Source organism: Mchenga conophoros, linkage group LG6 (assembly GCF_057382185.1).
Source record: "Mchenga conophoros isolate Kocher_MC1m ecotype Shallow Benthic linkage group LG6, M_conophoros_male_GT1.1, whole genome shotgun sequence".
NCBI lineage: Eukaryota > Metazoa > Chordata > Actinopteri > Cichliformes > Cichlidae > Mchenga > Mchenga conophoros.
Genome location: NC_140531.1, coordinates 30,978,132 through 31,000,499, shown reverse-complemented (window position 1 = coordinate 31,000,499; position 22,368 = coordinate 30,978,132). Strand labels below are relative to the sequence as shown.

At 41.8% G+C, this 22,368-nt stretch overlaps 1 protein-coding gene across 2 annotated transcripts in view; it reads right to left on the bottom strand.

Annotated features, from left to right (window-relative positions):
* LOC146572915 (zeta-sarcoglycan-like) overlaps positions 1-22,368 on the bottom strand; it is a 392,767-nt gene that overhangs the window by 86,453 nt on the left and 283,946 nt on the right. For both annotated transcript variants that reach the window (XM_085277367.1, XM_085277368.1), the window contains one exon: positions 8,318-8,405. In XM_085277367.1, the coding sequence (XP_085133493.1) occupies positions 8,318-8,405 (88 nt within the window). The remainder of the gene's footprint in view (positions 1-8,317; positions 8,406-22,368) is intronic.

Genomic DNA, 22,368 nt, shown 5'->3' with positions numbered 1-22,368 from the left:
GCCTTACTTTAAGAACTGCTGAGAAGCTGTATGAAGAGAGTGAAAAGAAAATGAGGTTAGAGAGGATGGATGTTTGTATTTGTGTGTTTTGTGATAATTCTGGTGATGAGTCAACACAGAAGCAGCAGCAGGATGAGACCAAACGGTTGTGCTGCTAGATAGAAGAAGCTCCTCAAGAAGATTCATTCCCTCCCCTCTTATGTTATTAGTCAGTCTGTGAGAACTTCAAAATGTGATCATATCTGTGGGGGTTTTTTTTGTTATGTGGTTACTGCTAGATCTCCTACTGGCATGTGCCCTGTGTTTAAGGATTCGAAGCTCTAAGCTAGGGGTGTGGAACTTCAGGCCTCGAGTGCTGGTGTCCTGCAGGTTTTAGATCTCACCCTGGGACAACACACCTGAATCAAATGGTATAAATAGTTCATTACCAGGCCTCTGGAGAAATTCAAAACATGTTGAGGAGGTCATTTAGCCATTTAAATCAGCTGTGTTGGATCAAGCATGGAAGCATGGAGTTCGACACCTGTGCTCACCACAGTACTTTTCTATGCTGTGGTGTGCTGGGGGAGCAGCACAGCAAAGAAGGACTCATCCAGGCTGGAGAAACTGATCAGGAGGGCTAGCTCTGTGGTCGGCATGAAGCTGGACACTCTGGTGACAGTGGCAGAGAAAAGGACATTAAAGAAACTGATGGACATTATGAACAATGCTGGGCATCCTCTGCACACGGCCATAAACAATCAGAAGAGTCTGTTCAGTGACAGGTTGCTTCTCCCCAAGACAAGAACTAACAGACTTAAAAACTCCTTTGTCCCACACGCCATCAAACTGTTTAACTCCTCTCTGGAGGGGAGAGGGAGGGGAAACAGGAGGACAAAGGAGGGGGGAACAACTAAGCTGTAGTGCCTCTTCACCTCACTGTACAATACCTTGTGCAATACTTTTTGTAAATAGTCAACAGTGCAATAGACTCAATACTTGAAATGTGCAATTCACTTGTATTTTTATTTTTTATTCCTATTTATTCTATTTATCCCCTTTGTATATTTTATTTATATTTGTCTCTGTATTTATATATGTGTGTGTGTGTGTGTATATATATATATATATATATAACAATTCTGTAACTGTAACTTCGGTCGTTGCTGTGCTTTTTGGAAGTCGAATTTCCCAGAGGAACCCACCCGAGGGATTAATAAAGTTCTATCTTATCTTATCTTATCTTATCTTATCTTATCTTATCTTATCTTATCTAAGCTGTACCTGCAGTTTAACTGTACAAGTGTGTGTAACAGAGGGTAACAAGTACATGTCTGACCAAACCTGACCACTGCAAACAGCCTGACTAGGCTGGTTGCAGTGGGTTCTCTAGCTGTATAGTTTGAAAACTGGCTGATTCTACTGACTGCAAGACAGGCACACGGATACTTATTCAGACACACATAAGCATTAAAATGCTTTTCTTAGTGAGGAAGGGAGCTTTAGGGGGGGTTTTCACAGGAGGAGGTGATCTGTCAGGAATTTCAAGCCCTTGAAGTGTCAGAAATGGAAAGTCTGTGTATATCGATACTGCAAGTGCCCGGACGATCTACAGGAGATGAATATCTATATGCTGCATTAACATCAAATGGAAGACTTTGGATGAAAAGTTTCTGCCTCAAAATACCATTTATTTCACCTGTCAGACTGCAAATGATGTTTCATGTCTGCAGCAACCTGAATTCTGGCATCACCACCAACCACCCAAAGTCAAGTCTTGCTTTTAAAACACTGGTCTTCTAGGTCTGAGAACTGAACCAATATAGACTTGCCGACAGCTCCTTTGGAAGATATAGTAAAAGTTATTTCCCCATTGATCTGTGACGTGGGAATTCTGTCATTATGGTTTAGGTTTTAGTTTTACTATCATTGGTCTTATAAAAAAAAAGAAAGAAAGAAAGAAAGAAAGAAAGAAAGAAAACAAAACATAATACTGATCTTGTGAATGGATTCATTCATTCAGAAAACAGATGATCAAATTGTTGCTTTTAGGATTTGGCTACATTGTGACATTTGAAAGTCGCTACTATGAGAGGACACAGTATACTTTGGTTTATTCTTTGGTTACACTTATGCCCCAGTCATCACATCCAGTTTTAAAATGCCACAAAGTATCTATTGTGAACAAAACCAAAATGAAAAATGATTAAAAATAGATCCTACTGTGTTTTCCATGTTTCAGAACCATAATATATAACAAAAATAATTTGTTTTTCAAAAAAAGCAGGAATTGTATATTAGAAGAACAGAAAACAATGAATTGTAATAACATAAATAATAACATAAAATAACATCCATCCATCCATCTTCATCCGCTTTATCCGAGGCCGGGTCGCGGGAGCAGCAGCCTAAGCAGAGAGGCCCAGACCTCCCTCTCCCCAGCCACCTCCTCCAGTTTATCCGGGGGAACACCAAGGCGTTCCCAGGCCAGGCGAGAGATATAATCTCTCCAGCGTGTCCTGGGTCTGCCCCGGGGCCTCCTCCCGGTGGGACATGCCCGGAACACCTCACCCAGGTGTTTTTAATAACATAAAAAAGCTGACCAGGGCCTTTTGTGATCTATTTTTAATTTGATTGTGTGCCAAATATTTTCAGTGGCTGACTGGTCTAGACTGCAGCAGCCGGTTTATTTTTTACCAAAGAGACATGCTGTTGTAAAAGGTTCAGTCCTGCTATAATAGGCAAGGCCTTTGCTCAAACTTGGCCTTCCAGTCATTTGGATGGTACCACATACTGATCCAAAATGTATTTATATTTCCATATCTTAGCAACAATGTGGATCACATATAAAATTAGGACATACATAGTTATCACAAAACACTATATTTTATTTTATTTTTTTAGAAACACAGTTGCATATCAAAATATGATGTCAGCTATATCTTGTATAAGTATGAAAATGGTGGCAATCATATCTTACATTAGATTATATTTTGGAATCAGTGCACAGCCAGACCTCATCAAACATTTCATTTAAACCAATCAGACCGAATCAAAGGCAAGGAACAGGGTTTTAGTGGATAAAAAATGCCACGGGGTTAAAGACACTGGGAATTGGGTCAGTATTAAATTGAAAAGTCACACAACACACAATGAAAGACTGGGGAATTTATATGGCAAGTAGCAGGACCTTGAGTCAGATTTTTCCTTTTAAAAGAATCAGCATTACAAACATTTGAGACGAAGTAGCTAAAAAAAATTATTTTAATGTAACCCTTTAAAGCAGTTTTGCGTAACTATATTTAAATCCCTGTAGAACCGGAACCACGTAAGCTAGCGCAATAATTTACTTTTTGCATATGAAACCGGAGGAGTTGTACTTACATCTTATGCCATCAGCTTGTCCTTGGTCACGGTTTCCTTCCACACATAGCTTTGCAAATACTGCATAAAAAGCGCTAGCAGGAACAAAAACATAATATTCCAGAAACACGCTTTGCTGATCCGATCAGCTGTTTGTAACACTTCCCACATTGAAACAGACATCAGCGCAAATGATGGCATGTCCGCCATTACCTGCCCGAAACTGGAAGTGACGTCATTTTCGCGGAAAATGTAGTTTTTTACTTGTAGGCCTTAAAAGCCAATGCTGGTGTTTTTATAAGTCATGTTTGACTTTATGCTTTTCTGAATAGTTGCTGGGATGCTTAGAACTCCAATTGCACTACTTAAAATAGTTTATTTTGATGCACATGCTGTTTTCTTTGCAAATTTGCATCATAGGATTGTTTTTCATTTTTTCCTGCAGTATATAAAAATTGGTGTATCTCAAAAATAAAACTATGAAGACACTCAAAATAAATTTCCTGCTGTTGTAAGCTATTTATTGCAATTTTTTTGCATTTAAAGTTTTGAGGGATAAACCTCTTAAATTTCTCCAAGTAGAAATATACGTAAAAAAAACCAAAAACGATTTTCAATTATTTTGTAGTTTATTGCACTTTTTTTGCAATTCATCTCGTTACTGTGGACTTAATGCATACATATTATTATAATATGGGCTATAACAGTTGTATTGATGTATAGCAACTTGAAATGCTCCCTAAAATGGAACTATAGCATGTAAAAATATAAAGTAAGCTCTGACGGCCTTGGTTCTATGGTAGGTCTTAAAGGGTTAATAATATTGTTTTTTCTTTTTTAGATATTACATTGACGTTGACCTCCCTACACTGGTCAACCACAGAAAGATAAATATGACATCCAGACCAGAAAATAAATTCAAAAAGCATATTTATCTTTATGTATTAACTTATTGCTTTATGGGTATAGTTTCCCACAGCTTTTCATTCATGACCTTTTTAGTGAGTCCCCTGAAACATGCTATATAGACTACATGTCATGGTCCTGAGTCTGAGGACTCAGTGTTTTGTGTTTCCTTATGCTTTTGTTCATTCCGAGTGTGTATTCTGTTGTGATTTTGCCATTTGTTAGGTTTCTGTTCTTTGCCTGCCTGCTCCCACTTCTCTGTGTTCCCTCTGTCTGTCCATGGTGTTATTGTGTCTGCTCATGAGTCTGCCTGTCATGTTCAGTGTCCTGTCTGATTCTCTGTGTCTGTTAGTTTCCTGTTTTATTCTGAAAGTTCATGTCTCATGTCAGTGTGTTCAGTTTTACCTCTCCCCTGTCTCATTAGCCTTATTGCTCCCAGCTGTGTCTCCCTCCTGTGGCCCATTCCCTGATTACTCCCCGTGTATTTAAGCCCTGTGTTTTCCTGTGCTCTCTGTCGCGTCGTCTGTTTAACGCCGTGTCCGTCTGCATCATTCTGTGTAACCTGGTGTTTAGTCTGCGTCTCTCCGCCATCTTTCATTGTGTATTTTGTTCCTCCCCCTGTGCGTGTTTGGTTTAAGTTGAGTTCTTTAGTTTTCCCCAGTTTAGGTTGGTTTACTCCCCGCTCTGCTCCTCCTGTTTTTGTCCCCTTATCACCTCTGCAAATAAATATTCACTCGCACCCCAGTCAGTGCCTGCATCTTGGATCCTTTACTCAATTCACCACACGACTGCTGTGCAGCCGTGACAGTACGACGCGACCACAAGATGGATCCAGCGGCCCTGACCGGGGAGAGCGACCTCACACGGGCTCTACGCCTGGTGGACTGGGTAACCCACACCTCCAATGCACGAGCGAAGGTTGTGGGGATAAATGCCGTTGAAGCAATCCTGGCCGGAAATCCCTATCTCCACCAGGTCCGGGGATTTACAGACTTACTCGCTGAGCTGCATAAAGCCCGGGAAGCGGTGCAAGCTCGGGAAGTAGCGGATTGCGCCCAGCAACAATGGACTACGACCGCCACAAAGCATCCGTCTCAGAGTCACCCACCGGAGGTTTCACGGCCCGACCCCCCAGAGGTTTTTCCCTGCCTGTCGGAGCCGTCAACGGTTGGGAGGAAACATTCGCACCACCGGCGCTTCACCCCACAGCCGGATTCAGGGACTCCTGTGCGACCAGCTGTGGTGAGTTTTAAGGACGCTGGTGCTTCTGGGACTGTGTTTTCTGGGGCTGTTCATAGTGAAAGTAGAGACCGTACACGGCGTTTACCTACCTTCGTGGTAACTGACCTCTCACAAGTTGGCATTTTCAAAACATCCATAACAGTAACTGACTGTGTGTCATCCACTCCACCACCAACTCCAGTCTCACTTCAACCAGTACATCAGCCTTTAGCCAGTTCATTAGCCCAGCCTGCATCTATGCCATTAGCCCGATCACCCGTTCCCTCCATACTGGAGGCTGTGTCTGTGCCACCCATTTTGAATCCCGTTCCTAGCACCCATTTTAAGCGGAGAGACAAACCCATTAAAACCACTCTAGTTTCTCAGAAACTGGCTAATTTAGAGACTGTTACTCGCCCCAGGGCCTCCCCAGAGGCTGGGTCTCAGCCCCCAGCAGACTCGGGACCCCTGGCGGTTAAGAAGCCAGCTGGGGACGGCACCCGGCCGTCGCTGCCTGAGCAGACTCAATGCTCTGTGCAGCTGCCGTCTGCCATGTGTTTGCCAGAGGCCCGTGCGCCTGCTGGTTCTGTTGCGTCCCTGCCAGAGGCCCGCGCGCCTGCTGGTTCTGTTGCGTCCCTGCCAGAGGCCCGAGTGCCTGCTGGTTCTGTTGCGTCCCTGCCAGAGGCCCGAGTGCCTGCTGGTTCTGTTGCGTCCCTGCCAGAGGCCCGAGTGCCTGCTGGTTCTGTTGCGTCCCTGCCAGAGGCCCGAGTGCCTGCTGGTTCTGTTGCGTCCCTGCCAGAGGCCCGCGTGCCTGCTGGTTCTGTTGCGTCCCTGCCAGAGGCCCGTGTGCCTGCTGGTTCTGTTCTGTGTGTGCCAGGGGCTCCAGTGCCCACTGGGTCTGAGACTGTTTTTGCTGGGGGGCCCGAGGAGCCCGTCCAGCCTTCTGCCTCGTCAGCTGGGGGGCCCGAGGAGCCCGTCCAGCCATCAGCTGCAGTCTCATCACCAGCTGCAGTCTCATCACCAGCTGCAGTCTCATCACCCTCGCCTGCTGCGGCCTCAGAGTCTTCGGCCTCGCCTGGTCCGGTTTCAGCATCTGCTTTGGCTTCATCCTCGTCGCCTGGTCCAGCGTCTGCTTTGGCTTCATCCGGTCCAGCCTCTGCATCCTCGTCTGGTCCAGCCTCCGCTTCATCCTCGCCTGGTCCAGCCTCCGCTTCATCCTTGCCTGGTCCAGCCTCCGCTTCATCCTCGTCTGGTCCAGCCTCCGCTTCATCCTCGCCTGGTCCAGCTTCTGCTTCAGCGTCCTCATCAGCTTCGTCTGGTCCAGCCTCCGCCTCCGCCTCGTCTGGTCCAGCCTCCGCTTCGCCTGGGGCTGCAGGGGCCACGCAGCCTTCAGGTCCCCTACTACCACCTCCACATCGTCGGTCATCTGCCAGGCCGCTTGTTGGGCATCTCCGCCACCGTGGACGCCCTCCTGAACGCCCTCCTGAACGCCGCCACTACCTTCCACGTGGCCGGCCTCCGGACTTGTTTCCACGCCGCTGTTGCCGTCCGCACGGTCAGCCCCCAGAGCTGTTTCCACGCCGCTGTTGCCGTCTGCACGGTCGGCCCCCAGAACTGTTTCCACACCACTGCCTACTGCGTGGCCGGCCTCCGGACCTGCCCCACTGCCGCTGCCTTTCACACGGTCGGCCCCCGGAACTGAACTGTTTTGGCCTCCGGGTCGGCCCCCTGACCTTGTCCGTCTGGGCCTTTTCGGACTGTGTCCCTCCGTCCTGGACCCCCACCGCCCGCCCTGGTCGGGTCGTTTTCTGTTTTTTGCTTCGTGGGGGGTTTTTTTTGGTTTTGGTCCGTTTTTGTGTTTCTGTTGGGCTGTCTGGTGCCAGCCCTTGAGGGGGGGATACTGTCATGGTCCTGAGTCTGAGGACTCAGTGTTTTGTGTTTCCTTATGCTTTTGTTCATTCCGAGTGTGTATTCTATTGTGATTTTGCCATTTGTTAGGTTTCTGTTCTTTGCCTGCCTGCTCCCACTTCTCTGTGTTCCCTCTGTCTGTCCATGGTGTTATTGTGTCTGCTCATGAGTCTGCCTGTCATGTTCAGTGTCCTGTCTGATTCTCTGTGTCTGTTAGTTTCCTGTTTTATTCTGAAAGTTCATGTCTCATGTCAGTGTGTTCAGTTTTACCTCTCCCCTGTCTCGTTAGCCTTATTGCTCCCAGCTGTGTCTCCCTCCTGTGGCCCATTCCCTGATTACTGCCCGTGTATTTAAGCCCTGTGTTTTCCTGTGCTCTCTGTCGCGTCGTCTGTTTAACTCCGTGTCCGTCTGCATCATTCTGTGTAACCTGGTGTTTAGTCTACGTCTCTCCGCCATCTTTCATTGTGTATTTTGTTCCTCCCCCTGTGCGTGTTTGGTTTAAGTTGAGTTCTTTAGTTTTCCCCAGTTTAGGTTGGTTTACTCCCCGCTCTGCTCCTCCTGTTTTTGTCCCCTTATCACATCTGCAAATAAATATTCACTCGCACCCCAGTCAGTGCCTGCATCTTGGATCCTTTACTCAATTCACCACACGACTGCTGTGCAGCCGTGACACTACATGTCCTTTGAGTTCTGTATTCTGTAGGACATTCACTAATTCAATAAGAGCTTGGAAAGATGATATAGTCAAGACAAAAGCCCAAAGAGCCCGGCTCTCAGCCTCAGTGAAACACGCCAATGGAAACAGATAGCATTCGGTTTGCAAAACAGAAAGCAGTGGAATGTATTTAGGAATTCAAGTACAAACAATGCCTTAGAGAAATGATCCGGTTTGGAGGTTGTTTAAAGAGAAAATCTTGTATGTCTTTGGTGTATGTCTTACCCACAGTTAGCTGACCAGTCAGTTGTCCCTGTTCATTCCGAGCATTGACAGTCACATTTCTGTCTGACTGGAGGATCAGTGGACTGTCCTATAAAGAAGAGGAGAGAGAGATGACTAAAATAACATCAAAATGTAGATTTATTGGACTCTCACAAACATAACCACGAATACCAAAATAGCTTCATAGTTTTCATTTACACCTATTTACTTTACTTTCTGTCTGTGCCTTGTAGGCTCTTGCTTCACTGGACACCTTTCAACCAACCAGCCAGTACTGTCATAACTTGTATCAACCTCCACAGTTCACTCTTGACTCCCTCTCCTCTCTGCCAGCACCGGATCCTTTGCACTCAATTTACATAATCCATTCAAAATGGCATCCATCTGTGATTGTGTTTGCTTGTGTTGAATTGTGTGTATGTCTGCGAAAAGCCAATTATTCTCAACCTAAATGATATAAATACAGCTGTGACCCTGACCTCTGCTTTCCTCTTTTAAAGTCTGACTGGGACAACTTTGGTTTACATTGAGTGGATATGTGTTGCAATGAATGCAAACCTGATGTCTGCCATTTTCATTGGCTTACAAAAACAATCTAACATCGCTCTCTCTCTGGGTCCTTCTCTCAGAGCTACCTCGGCTGTCGCTCCCAGCCCTTCCCAGTCTGCTGACTCTTCCCACTTATATACTTAACCAAGTTTCCACCTCTTTCATTACATCTCTGCACTTGCATCATTTTCTTTTTTTATTCTCTTCCTCTGCCCTGCGTCTCTCACTCTTACCCTTTAAATTGCTTATTTGTTTTGGCTGCTTGAAATGAATAGCTCACAGGTGACCCAATTTCTCTGTTGATTTCCCCAAATTAATATCTTGCTGCATTCTGGTCTGAATTCCAAATGAGTATTGTGTTAAAATTGGAAAGTCGTTGATCCGTTGAAATGGGGGGGGGGGCCCTTTCCATCCTCTTCTGACTGAATCTCCCTCATTCACCCACCCATTCTCTGTCGTGCTATTTGTTATGGATGGATATTTATTGTTCTGCTTATGCAAGTGAAGACCAAATTCCTAATATGGCACACCTGTCTGTGTTCTATTTTAGAGCATCAGGGGCTCCTGGGAGTCACGAATGCAAACATGAACATAAGTGTTATGGGTACACAAAGTTATGAACAGACACACACACACACACATACAACAGCCTTACACGTACACAAGACAACATGTGGCAAACAACGTTTGCGTATGACTGTACACCTCACATACACACTTTGATAAATGCACATTCTAGATATGAACACATGCAAACATTAACACCTGAAAGGGCACTTAGGTGCAGTTCAAAGCACTCAAGCTTGTGTGCATGTGTACGCAGAAACACATAATCCACTCATACAGACTCGGGTAACAAATTTGCTAAACAACAAATGAGTGCTCCACTCAGTTTATTGTGCAATGCGTCTCTCTTCTATTTCCTAACACATGTACGCTGGATTAATTATTTTCAACGGGGCGTGTGATAGGCTTCACTGTATTATCTTTCCACTCTGTTAAAAGCGAAGGGTGCTTTGAAAACTATGACAGATGTAATATGCCTTGAATCATTCCAGCTCAATGGGCGGTGTGGACGAACATGCCTGGTCTTATTGTGTTAGCGCAGGACTCTGTCATTTTAAAGCGCAACCATTGATGGGAAGTCTTATTCTATTAAATGCATATATAATCTATGGATATAAAGTTTCCAAATAATGACTACGTGTTAAACAGTTGCTAACGTCGTTATACGACAGCTGAATGTTGCCCACGATGTATGAAAAAGTAACAATACTGTCTTCTCCTTCTTGATGAGAAAATTGTCAGCTCCCCCTAAAAGACATTAGCAGTAATCAAAGACTGAAAATCAAAAGCTTTTCGTCACTTGCATTCCTAATTCTATTAAAATAAGATCTTTTATTCACTCATTTGACACACAATACCCCAGTGTGCAGCCTTTATTATCTCTGTAGAAAATAAAGGCAACATTTTTACAATGTATTATCTACCCATAGCGCCCACTGTACTAGTTCAGAGCATGTTCCTACCATCTGAAGAACGCTCTATAGACGCAGTCTTCAGATAATTAAGGGCCCAGGGCAGCTGCTTTATAAATACTCAACCTGCTGTTACTGTTTGCTTCCCTTAAAGCTACTAAGAGAGTGCTGCAGATCAAGTTTAAGAAAAACCTCAGTTTCAGCAATCATAGTTCATATTTAGTATGAATACTAATTGAGTTACCATTTGGTGATGTTCAGCTTTGCCTATTGCCCAAAACCTATGCCACAAAAGCACACAAACAGCAAACAATAAGAGTTGTTTGTCTCTTTGCTAGCAGTGACACCTAACACTGATCAAACTAGCTCCAATTTACCCAGAACAAGAAAGCACCACTAGTAGCCTGAACAGTATAAAGGACAATTATATGCAAAAACTGGCTCCTTTAAATATGAGCTAGGCCTCTAGCAATAAACAAATAAATAAATAATTTTAGTCTTGTTTGCATGGAAAAATACACACATTTATCCTGAGATAAATTTTGTTCTTTTCACACTTTGCAAGTTACCACGGAGTTACACACGCACACACATATACACACATATAAAACTAGTGCTTTTAAAACAAAATTTTAGGGGGGAAAAAGTTTACAATGAAACAATAATAAGTAACAAACTTTATTTTAGTGAAGTAAATTAGCTATGGTTGTCAGATTGTGCTTTTAAAATTTAAAGACATTGTTGCGGTCCGCTAATTTATTAGAGGACACATTTTGGTTGGAGCAACACTGAACCCTTACACCAGGGTAGCAAGAAAAAGGTATAAATAAAAGGAAAAACAAATGTATACAATGTGTATCGTATCAAATGCATAGAAAACAAATCCACCAGTACTAGTGCAAAGGTATAGCGTGGAAATATCCATACATATCTCACATATGCTTTGTGTTGTTCATCCATTATTGTCCCTCTGGTTTTGTTGTTAACGTCTCACTCATAAATCTCATCGAATAATGCAAACTATGCACTGAGGAACAAATACAGTCACAAGCACCATACTCTCTCTTGTGAGCTGACACAACATACACCACTGCACCATTAATTAAGTTAATAGTTAAATTTTTGCTTTGATTATGGATACAGGCATAGGGCTGCCAGCCTGAGGTAGCCAATGTAATTAGTCAGGTAATAATAAGCTGTAGACGGGTGGCTCATCATCACAGCCTCCAGCCCCCAGTACAGATGGGTCCTAAAAGCAGCTCTCAGCTCTCCTGTTTCATTGGTATGTCACTGACTGCCTGACTAGTCTGGTCAGGACACATGGTTCAAAAGTGATTTTTATTTAGTTATTACTCCAGCTTTCAACTCTCCTATCTGTCTCTCATGATTGGTCTCACAAGCGGTCTAACTTCATACATTAGCTGTTTCGATAGTAATATAGTCAAGCCTCATACAAGATGCATTTGACTGATTCATCTTTGCCGTCAGCATCATAACAGCTTTTAGCTCTCCTGACTGTCGTGCTGATTGCTTGTCTCACTAACAGACTGACTCTAAATGGCTATGGATGTAAGCTGAACAAGCAACACTTCTGGCTGTCATGCTAATAAAAAAGCTTTAATCTCTCTGGTCTCTGGTCAGCTCGATTCTCATGTTTGTCTCTCCGACTATGCAAGTGACTGCTTCTTCTGCAATATCCCCTCAAACTCAAACCTTTAGGAATTGTTACTTTTTGAATGTGATGCAACATATGAGGAAACTCATTTATGGAAAACTGAGATCTCAATATAGTAGAATGATTATGTTTAGTCTGCTGTGTTTTTATGTCTCTCTATTGATACGTGTGGAACCTTTTCATTATAAATGTCCTCTAAAGCTCTGTTGTTGATGCGGTTAAAATTACAAAGTTGTTTTAATTTATCAGTTAAGTCAAGTATATAGTAAATCGTTCAGGGCTAAATACAATACTAATCAAACACTGTATGATAAAATGCCTGTGGGGGTTTCCCAATTCCTCTTTCAACCTTAATTCAGTTATCTAGCATAGACTATTAAATAAGTAATGTGCTTGGTGGCATGCAGTGCTAATGTGGTGTTTTCTGTTCCCACAGCCAGAGACAATAAACTAGCAGTGCCCTTGTGTGTATGGGTAATGTCCATTCATAAGCCTTATCATCTATTTAACTGGTCACCAGTGTTCGTTACAAGACTTTTATCTACAGATGTGAGATCTGTGTAATCTGTTCAAATCTCAAGACAAGAATGAGATTGAATCGATTAAAAATTAGCAGTTCGTCCTTTTCTACTAAGTAGCCAGAATGGTGACTATAGAGCTCAAGAGATAGGTTATGTAAGTAAAAACCTCATTCATATTCTCTATTTGGATTTTGATAATCCACCACAATCTTGTATCCATCCAAAGAAAACTTGCTATTAGCTATGAGAGTGATTAAGTCAGGAATGGAGCACTGTACCACACTGATGACTAGGATATACTATTAATATTATGATACGGATTAAATCTGAGAAAGTTAGAAGTCCTTTGGGGAATCTGGGAATTGCAATGCATTATGGGATGAGCAGTTCCTTCACTGTCAAAAGGAATGACATTTTTTAAAGCAAATTTCTTCATTGCTTTTATTGACCTCATAGATAGTTGTCTCATTTACATGAGAATTTTCTGAAATGTCCATGAGGAGAATCAATGGGAAATTAACTTTCGTGACTCCAGCTCAGTCACTATTGAAGTTTTCGGGTCAAGAAGTGTATAGCATTCTACTCACATCTGATTCACCGTTATCATACCCTCCTTGTACTCAGAGCAATGCATCTACTGTGAATGCACTAATGCACTTAAAATAGCAAGTGCAGAAGTATACCAAATGAAACACAGCAACTGTGTCACCAGGTTTCATTGCAAGACTAGCCTGCACAAAGCAGGTAATTACTCACCACAGAGAGACAAAGAAAAATTAAGAAAATGTGAGAAAGCCTGAAGGGCCTCAAGAACACTGAGGGCAGAGGGTGGGACAAAGAGGTACGGGTACAGAGGGACAAGAGGTGTACGCAGGGACCTCCCGGCTCCAGGGTTGCAGAGTGATAAATCTTACAAAGAGCAACGAGAGAAAAAGAAGAGTGGGAGAAAGATAGAGATGGGAGGCAGAGTAGGGTAAACCACAGAGCATCTGTTTTAGAGATAGAGACACCAAATAGATCTATAAACTGAAGTCGCTACGTCAGCCCTCTGCTTTCTGCTTCTTCATGATAATGTATGGTGCTTAAGCGACCAGTCAACAAAGTCACACAGCTCAAGGAAAATAAATGCCAGCTGAGAAAGAAATACTTCAAGATACTAAAGTTAGATGTACCACTTTTTACAATACTGCATTACAAACTGGAGCTTTCTTAAAAGAAATAGTGATTATAATGTTTATTTTATTTACTCTTTTTGCTCTCCACATTGGTCTGTATAACTGTATGTCCTCACAAGCAAGGCATTTATAATAAAGTATGCCATTTATATTGAAACATTAACAGGCTTTGAGAACCTAATTCAGACATCTCATTTAGGGAGACACGCAGAACATCCATATCAGTAGTAACAAATGTGTTTGGCTACATCATGGCCATATAAGTAAATTCTCCCTCAAGTCCTGTGTCCTGTGGAATGCTTGAGGACAGGAAAAGAGAAAAGATAAGTGCAGAGGATAGAGGTAGTGAGGAGAGCAGAGAAGATAAAGTTGCAATGCTCCATTTACCATGAAATATTCTCCTGTGGTTCAAATACTTGAGGTGAAAGAGAAATAAGTTTACTCTGTACAAGTTTTTGTTTGTAAAAGTATGCAGGTGACGGTGACTGCTGTTTGCCCGAGTCAATATGTGGAAGAAGTGCACAGTGTGTGTGCAAAGTGTGAGACAATATATTTTATATTCTGTCCATGAATATTTCTAAATGCATATGTTGTGTTTGCTTGCATGCATTTCTGCCTGCCTACACAGACGTGTTGGTGCTCATAGATTATTGATCAGGGTCAGTTTCTTAGACCTTCAGCGGCACACACAGATACACACTTAAACACGGACTTGCGGTTTCTGAATACTTTTTACTGAAAACAATATAATATGGCTACTTCCGGATTTGACTTTTTACTCTTAAAGGACTCGTACTTTGGTAGTTTCCAATACCTGGGTTTAAGCTTGGTTCTGCAGAGTCATAGATTCTGCACAGCAATCTCAGGAATGAAACTGTATTAAAAAATTAATTGAAGATTTCATACCAATCATTATATCTATTTCATTCCTCTGGTATCCGTCTTTCCTCTTGTGGTTTCCTTTCTGTCCCTGTTCAACTCAATTCTCCAAGGGATCATAACAGATCCCTTTTCATTTGTGCTAAACCCGTGTGTGTGTGTGTGTGTGTGTGTGTGTGTGTGTGTGAGTTCTGCTTTATATATATGTGAGAGAGTCCATTTTTTTTTTCTTTAATGGCCACACAGACGCTTCTGTTTAACCCCGTCACCCCTGCAAAGTCAGGACAATCCATTCCATCAAAGCCAGACAGGATCAGGTAGCAGCTACCAGAAATAAATACTTACATCTCTGGTCTATGGTTAGCCTACAGGCGGCAGGTTTACTGCTAATGTATATCAGTTATCATTGCTGGTTTATCCTTTGCCTCAAGGTTATCCATTTCGAGCCTAATGCGCAAACAATAAATTGCACATAACTGAACCTCATGTGGAAATAAGTAATAGCACCACCGCTGTCTGTAGCCGGATAGTTTTGTTTTTCCGGTCACTGATGTATGCAGTCAGAGAATGAAATTATAATAATATAAATCCATCTGTTCCAAAGTGACCAGTGAGTTAAATGTCTTTCACTTTACCCTCAGTACTTACTTTTATCCTGCTCAACGCCACAATCCTATAGTAATAACCACTGAATAATGTATGCTAGGCCTTTCCTACTTACCCTAGAGAAGCAGTGTTGGAAGGATATGGCTGCTTCAAATTTAATACTCTGATTCACTGGGGGCTTGAGGCTGGTGGGAATTTTCATGTTCCTATTTTCTATAAAGACCCAAGCCTTTTAAACAGTACAAGAAAAATGCTGTCCAATTCTTTGTCCGCTTAGAAAAGCTTTGAAGAAGGAATCAGGCAGAATTTCCAAGATGTTTCAGAACTTTTTTTTTCCAATGAACCAAAGTTTTAGAGTGTTTATCTTATAGGATTTGTATAATTTATTCTGTGCCAAAAACCAATTAAGTGTAACAATTAGCTCTTTGGCTGCAAAATGATAAGTCACTAAGCTTGTTTAGCCGTGCAAATTCCATGCAATTTTATCACTCTTTGCATGAAGACAATCAAGCAAGGAAAATAATTGTTTTTTCAAACCCCATCTCTAACATCCTTTAGTGGGGCAACCTTTGTGCTTGCATTTCGTTTCCAAACTGAGGTTTTAATCAGAGCTCCTCTGGGCTTTTTAGCTCATTTTCTAGCAGTTCAGTATATCTTGTGGTTTGTTAGTGTCTCATTGCTGTGACAGGGATTTCCTGATGTTGGCCTCTCCTCAGAGCTCTGAGCCATGTGATGAAATCCCCAGTCGAGTTGCTGCCTTCATAATTACTGGGAATGGTTTACAAGGGTGGGACATAAGAGAGATGAAGTGGATTCTCTTGATGGCAAAACATTGAATAAAATGGGACATGGGAATGGTTTACAGAGATGAGAGGAGAGTGTGAGAGCGACAAGTGGGAATTTACATACTGAGGAGAAATAAGAGATGACAACGACAAAAAGGACAGAATATAGTTCCAACCCGTGGACTAAAAAAAAGAAACCTGTTGGAAATTATTTATTTTTTAGTAACATGCACTGAATACAATGTTTCATTATGTGTCACATCACGTTCATGCTAATTCCTGCCTGACATCTAAGTACCACAGAGATGCAAGAGTGACTTGGACTTAATTTGTTCATAATAACTGCCTCCTTACAGGTAAGTGCAAATTACAGTTGACTTGATCCAGAGGACATGAGGAGTCACTCAATAGTTTAATGAATATAAAATGATTCTGGATTAAAAACATAATCTGATTATTATAACAAGTTGCAAAATTAAATATAATGTATAGCATTGCTAACCTTCAGAGTACACAGTACTCAGTTTTATTCTATTTTATTCACTCATTCATGAAAACCATCTCCTTGCAACATATGCTGTTAAAACATATCAAACCTGTGGATGTTGTGATTATTTTTTTCATTTATTTTTGACAAACTGCAATTGGAGTAGATAGTAAGCTACTATTTGCATTTCAGCATTGGCTAACAGCGCTATGCTATCTATTGCTTTTTTAAATTTTTTATCAGTGCACCATAAAAAAATACAAATACAGTACAACATTGTGCTGCTTTTGTCATGATCCAGGTCTTTGACGTGGCATTTTGATTTTTGGAGGGCTTTTTTATAATTTAAGTTCATGCTCTGTATAATACTGTTCTGAGTTCAGTATTTCCTAGTGCTTCAAGAACTATAGTTCTAGTTCTTGGTTTCTTGTTTGACGATGTTGGTTCCCTTTCATGTCCTAGTCTCATCTCTGTGTTTTTCCCTCTGTCTGTGTCAAGTTCATTTCCTGTTTTATTTTGATGACAAATTATCTCTTGTGCTTAGTATTCAGTTGTACTTCCCGTGTAAATGATGGGATATTAAAGAAATTCAGTAACAATGACCCAAAGGTAAGAAAGCCTAAATAGGACAAACGGAATAAAGGATACATACAAAGACACATTTCTTTTATCTGTCTTTTTTATTTTCTTCTTACTGTTCTCCAACTTTAGCTGTTCTCTCATCACTTAATTTTAAAGTTGTCTAGTGACAAGCTTCAGCTTATTTATTCCTTTGATATACACTCAACAAAAATATAAACGCAACACCTTTGTTACTGCTCCCATTCCCCATGGGATGGACGTAGAGACCTAAAATTCATTCCAGATACACAATATAACCATCCCTCCCAAACAGTGGTCACAAATCAGTCCAAATGTGTGGTAGTGGGCACATCTGCTATATTGAGATAATCCATCCCACCTCACAGGTGTGCCACATCAGGATGCTGATCTGAGATCATGAGTAGTGCACAGGTGTACCTCAGACTGCCCACAACAAAAGGCCACCCTGGAATGTGCAGTTTTTTGCGCTATTGGGGGTCTGGGGACCCAGAACCGGTCAGTATCTGGTGTGACCACCATTTGCCTCATGCAGTGCAACACATCGTCGCATGGAGTCTATCAGATTGTCAATTGTGGCCTGTGGAATGTTGGTCCACTCCACTTCAATGGCTGTGCGAGGTTGTTGGATATTCGTGGGAACTGGTACACGCTGTCGTATACGCCGGTCAAGCACATCCCGAACATGCTCAATGGGTGACATGTCCGGTGAGTATGCTGGCCATGCAAGAACTGGGACATTCTCAGCTGCCATCTGCCCTGAACAATGTGAACCATGATTCATCCGTGAAGCGCACACCTCTCCAACGTGCCAGACGCCATCGAATGTGAGCATTTGCCCACCCAAGTCTGTTACGGCGACGAGCTGGAGTCAGGTCAAGACCCCGATGAGGACGACGGGCATGCAGTTGAGCGTCCCTGAGACAGTTTCTGACAGTTTGTGCAGAAATTGTTTGGTTGTGCAAACCAATTGTTCCAGCAGCTGTCTGGGTGGCTGGTCTCAGACGATCTTGGAGGTGAACCTGCTGGATGTGGAGGTCCTGGGCTGGTGTGGTTACACGAGGTCTGCGGTTGTGAGGCCGGTTGGATGTGCTGCCATATTCTCTGAAACGCCTGTGGAGACGGCTTATGGTTGAGAAATGAACATTCAATGCACGGGCGACAGATCTGGTTGACATTCCTGCTGTCAGCATGCCAATTGCACGCTCCCTCATTGCTTGTGGCATCTGTGGCATTTTGTTGTGAGACAAAACTGCACATTCCAGGGTGGCCTTTTGTTGTGGGCAGTCTGAGGTACACCTGTGCACTACTCATGATGTCAGATCAGCATCCTGATGTGGCACACCTGTGAGGTGGGATGGATTATCTCAATATAGCAGATGTGCCCACTACCACACATTTGGACTGATTTGTGACCACTGTTTGGGAGGGATGGTTATATTGTGTATCTGGAATGAATTCTAGGTCTCTACGTCCATCCCATGGGGAATGGGAGCAGTAACAAAGGTGTTGCGTTTATATTTTTGTTGAGTGTATATTGCCTTGATCTCTATGTAATGTTTAGCCCTTAATTTTAATTCCCTTTGTTGTGTTACTTTGTTTCTAGTCTTTATTTTCTTTACACCGTGACTCTGCATTCACTACTCTTTGACATCTAAACAGAATTTTTTTTAAAAAAAATAAGGAACTGAATAATTTTAAGTGCATCAGAGGTTGTACATAACTTCCATGTGGGTGGATAGATGGATGGATGGATGGATGGATGGGTGGATAGATAAGACTGCATGAAATCCAGTCCTAACAGATGAAGTTGTCCCTCTCTATCTCTCTCTCTAGTTTAAGTCTTTGCTCTCTTTATATTAGGACTGCCTATAAGTTTTTGGTTTATATAGTTTTACTCTACAGCATATCACACACAGTAATCTGGGTCTTTATCTTCCTGGAGATCTAACCAGCAGTTGTCCTGTATGTCTTAACAACTGTTTATGCATTACCGTTTATCAGGACAAGCAGTGGGTACTTAGTCAAACCAAAAAATAGACATCAATTAAAATACACCAAAGTAAACTGATCCCTCTCCTTTCAGCTCAAACAGTGCTCTGTCATAAAGCTTTTTGCTTGTTTGCATCCATTCCTATTTTTGCATGAAGCACGCTTGCTTTGGATCCCACTGGAAACCGTAGCGTGTCTCCATTTCACAAGTTTGTCAGTCCCACATTAACAATGACTAGAACCTTCCAGCAGCTTTTTAAGGGTGCCTGTACATGTGTATTGTGGATAAAACCCAGGTCTTTGGCCGGAGACTGATGCTAGACAGGGTGTAGTTGGCTCTGCTTTCACAGCTCTTAGATTAGCTAGGAGCGGTGCCCTGTGTGGAAGCAGAGCTACAACTAGCAAACAGATAAACTTCTGTGATTTATCATTGTAACAGAAATTTTCTCTTATTGACCACCAACATATTTGTAGAGAAGGAGGAGAGCAGTGTGAAAATCTTTTTAATAATACCTTTAGCACGTTAGGAATGAAAACCTTGATGATGCAGAGGAGATAGCGCATCAAGTTTAATAAAACAGGCAACAGGAACAGGCAAGCCAACGCTTTCATACTAGTGTCTCTGAGAAATCATATTATGTTTACCAGTTGCTTTGTCAACACCCCACCTGGATTTTGATACGTTATGTTTGCCAATAATAGTTAATGTGTAGTCAAGTGTTTTCAAGTAATTCTCTGTCAAAGAAATGATTCAGTGATCATGGACTTAGAGGGTTTTAGGGTAAAAATATGACAATAAACAATATTGTAACATTGTTTATTGAAGAAAATAAAAAATAAATGAAACACACACACACACACACACACACACACACACACACACACACACACACACACACACACACACACACAGTGAATTTCACTGAATTCAATTTCCAAGTGTCTCATATTTGGCCCTTGGATTAAAGTTTAAGGGCATTTTCATTTATTATCCTGTGTGTTGTAATTTCAGAATTCAGGTTTGTAGCATATGGAACAATCCTCTGGCTAAGCTATGAATCGCCAGTTTAATTACAGACAATTTATTGTTGGCTGGAATACTGAATTTCCCAAACGCCATCTTTAGAGCCTCATACTCCTAGAATTTTTCCATTGTTTTGCTATGATAATTGGCTTTCCTGTTTTACAGTTCTGCCAAGTTCCAACATCTTAAGGGAAAACAGGCTCTTCAGTTATCACCTCAGTTGTACCAGTTTGGCATTTGAGTACAGCACAGGGATTGTCTTAGTGGCAGATCTATTGCTGTGTTACTGCGCTGGCTCCAGATCTGTTTGTCTGTCTGTCTGTCTGTCTGTCTATCTGTCTGTCTATCAGTCTGTCTGTCTGTCTGTCTATCAGTCTGTCTGTCTGTCTATCTACGTCTTCATTCCTTAATTAAATTAAAAATTAAATCTAAAGTAGCTTAAATTACCTTAAGAAATCTATCTAAGCACTGAGGTCGGTAGAGTCGAAAAGAAAGACTGCAGCTATTCTGGGGATTGGATTAGACCTGCTTCAAATGAGACATATATGGTTGGCCATAACTTTTCCCCATTCAGTGTGCAATTCTGTTATATCTATTTGATTATGTATGTATTCAGTCTTTTCTGAAAGGTTGTCTGAAGTTCCTCAGAATGTTTACATTTTTTATGTATATACTTTGCTAAAAGCACAAACAAGAAATTGTTGACAGCATCGATTCTGCACGTTAAGAATTTTTGGGGCAATATGGAAAGATCACATAAGAAATGAATAGTAGATAACACCAGCTTAGATAAATAACTTGGCGAACAGACTTCAGGAAAACTGCACACATACTCCCTCATCTAACAAATCTTTGTACTGGAGAATTGCAACAAACCAACAATCCCTAAAACAACAAAACAGCAAAAAGAAGTTTTACTGCTTTGAAGGCAGGGAAAAGACACACCAGAGTCTAAATATGGCCTGGCCTGTATTTGTATAGCGCTTTTACTAGTCCCTAAGGACCCCAAAGCGCTTTACACAGCCAGTCATCCACCCATTCACACACACATTGACACTTAAATATCTTGAATGTATTTATTTTCTTGAATTACTCACTAGACCTTAAGCATTAACTGCTGTCCCTTCAGTTTACATTAAGGTTTCTGCCCATGCATTTGTATTACTCATCCTGAGGCTGTTTTTTATCATGACAGGAAATTTGCCACCTGTAATAAGTTCTTAGCAAAATATTATTAACTTTATTCCCCTTCTTGCACATAGAAATAAAGCATGCTACTATAGTGGTTTTAAGATTAAATGGGTCTGCCCAGGACAGGACAGGACTTTGCTATAGGCAGCTCATGACCTATTTAGCTACGGAATAAAGGCGTCACAGTGGTGTATAATAAGTATAGCTTACATAGCTTGCATGAATGATATTTACTTCTGTGTAAAAGCAAAACCAGACCTGCAGAGAACTTGCCTAATGTGAACACATCGTTGAATTTCATGGAACAATATTCAGTTTGATTATGATGAGTATGCAGATTCACTGGTGGACAATTGGCTATTCTGCACGAGTGAGACAAAAGTTTTTATTTATTTTTGTGTTGTTTTGCTGGGAAACTGGGTCACAATTGTAACGTCAATGAATTCCAACTGACTAGAGCTGCCTATGCTCCAGTGCAGAGCAGAAAGCTGTCTTTCAAGCCAGTGGGTGGGGGAATTGTGCCCATTTTAAACTGAAAACACAGGTATTTGGTCGAATATTAGCTTCTGGAAATTTGTGTGCTTCAGTAATAGCTGCCTGCCACTTCAGCTAAGTTAGCACATACTGTTGTACTCACATTAATGTTACATACACACACATGCAGCCATAGTACAATATGTAATTTGGGATGATCCACATTGTACCAGTGATCTGCACACTGGTAATTAAATTGAATCTGTGTGTATTCTTACTGCAAGATTGTGTGTGTATGTGAGTGTGAGTGTGTGTTTAATGTCATAGGGCCAGAGAAGTGTAATGCCACACTCCTAGTTAATTAATTCAAATGTCCACCCTTAATTAATTTCACACGGTGGAGTGTTCCCATGGAAACAATGTGTGAAAACATAATACCTGTAGGTTCCAAGGTGTGTGCTTGGGTGTGCGTAAACACAATGACTGTCAGTTAGGTATATTTTAACAGTGGTAGGCCAGAGAGTAATTTTAGCACAAGCACATCAAAATAGAAAATATGAATGAATGGTAGTTGAGTGTATAGGCAGATATGTCTGTATACATGTGGAAGTGTGT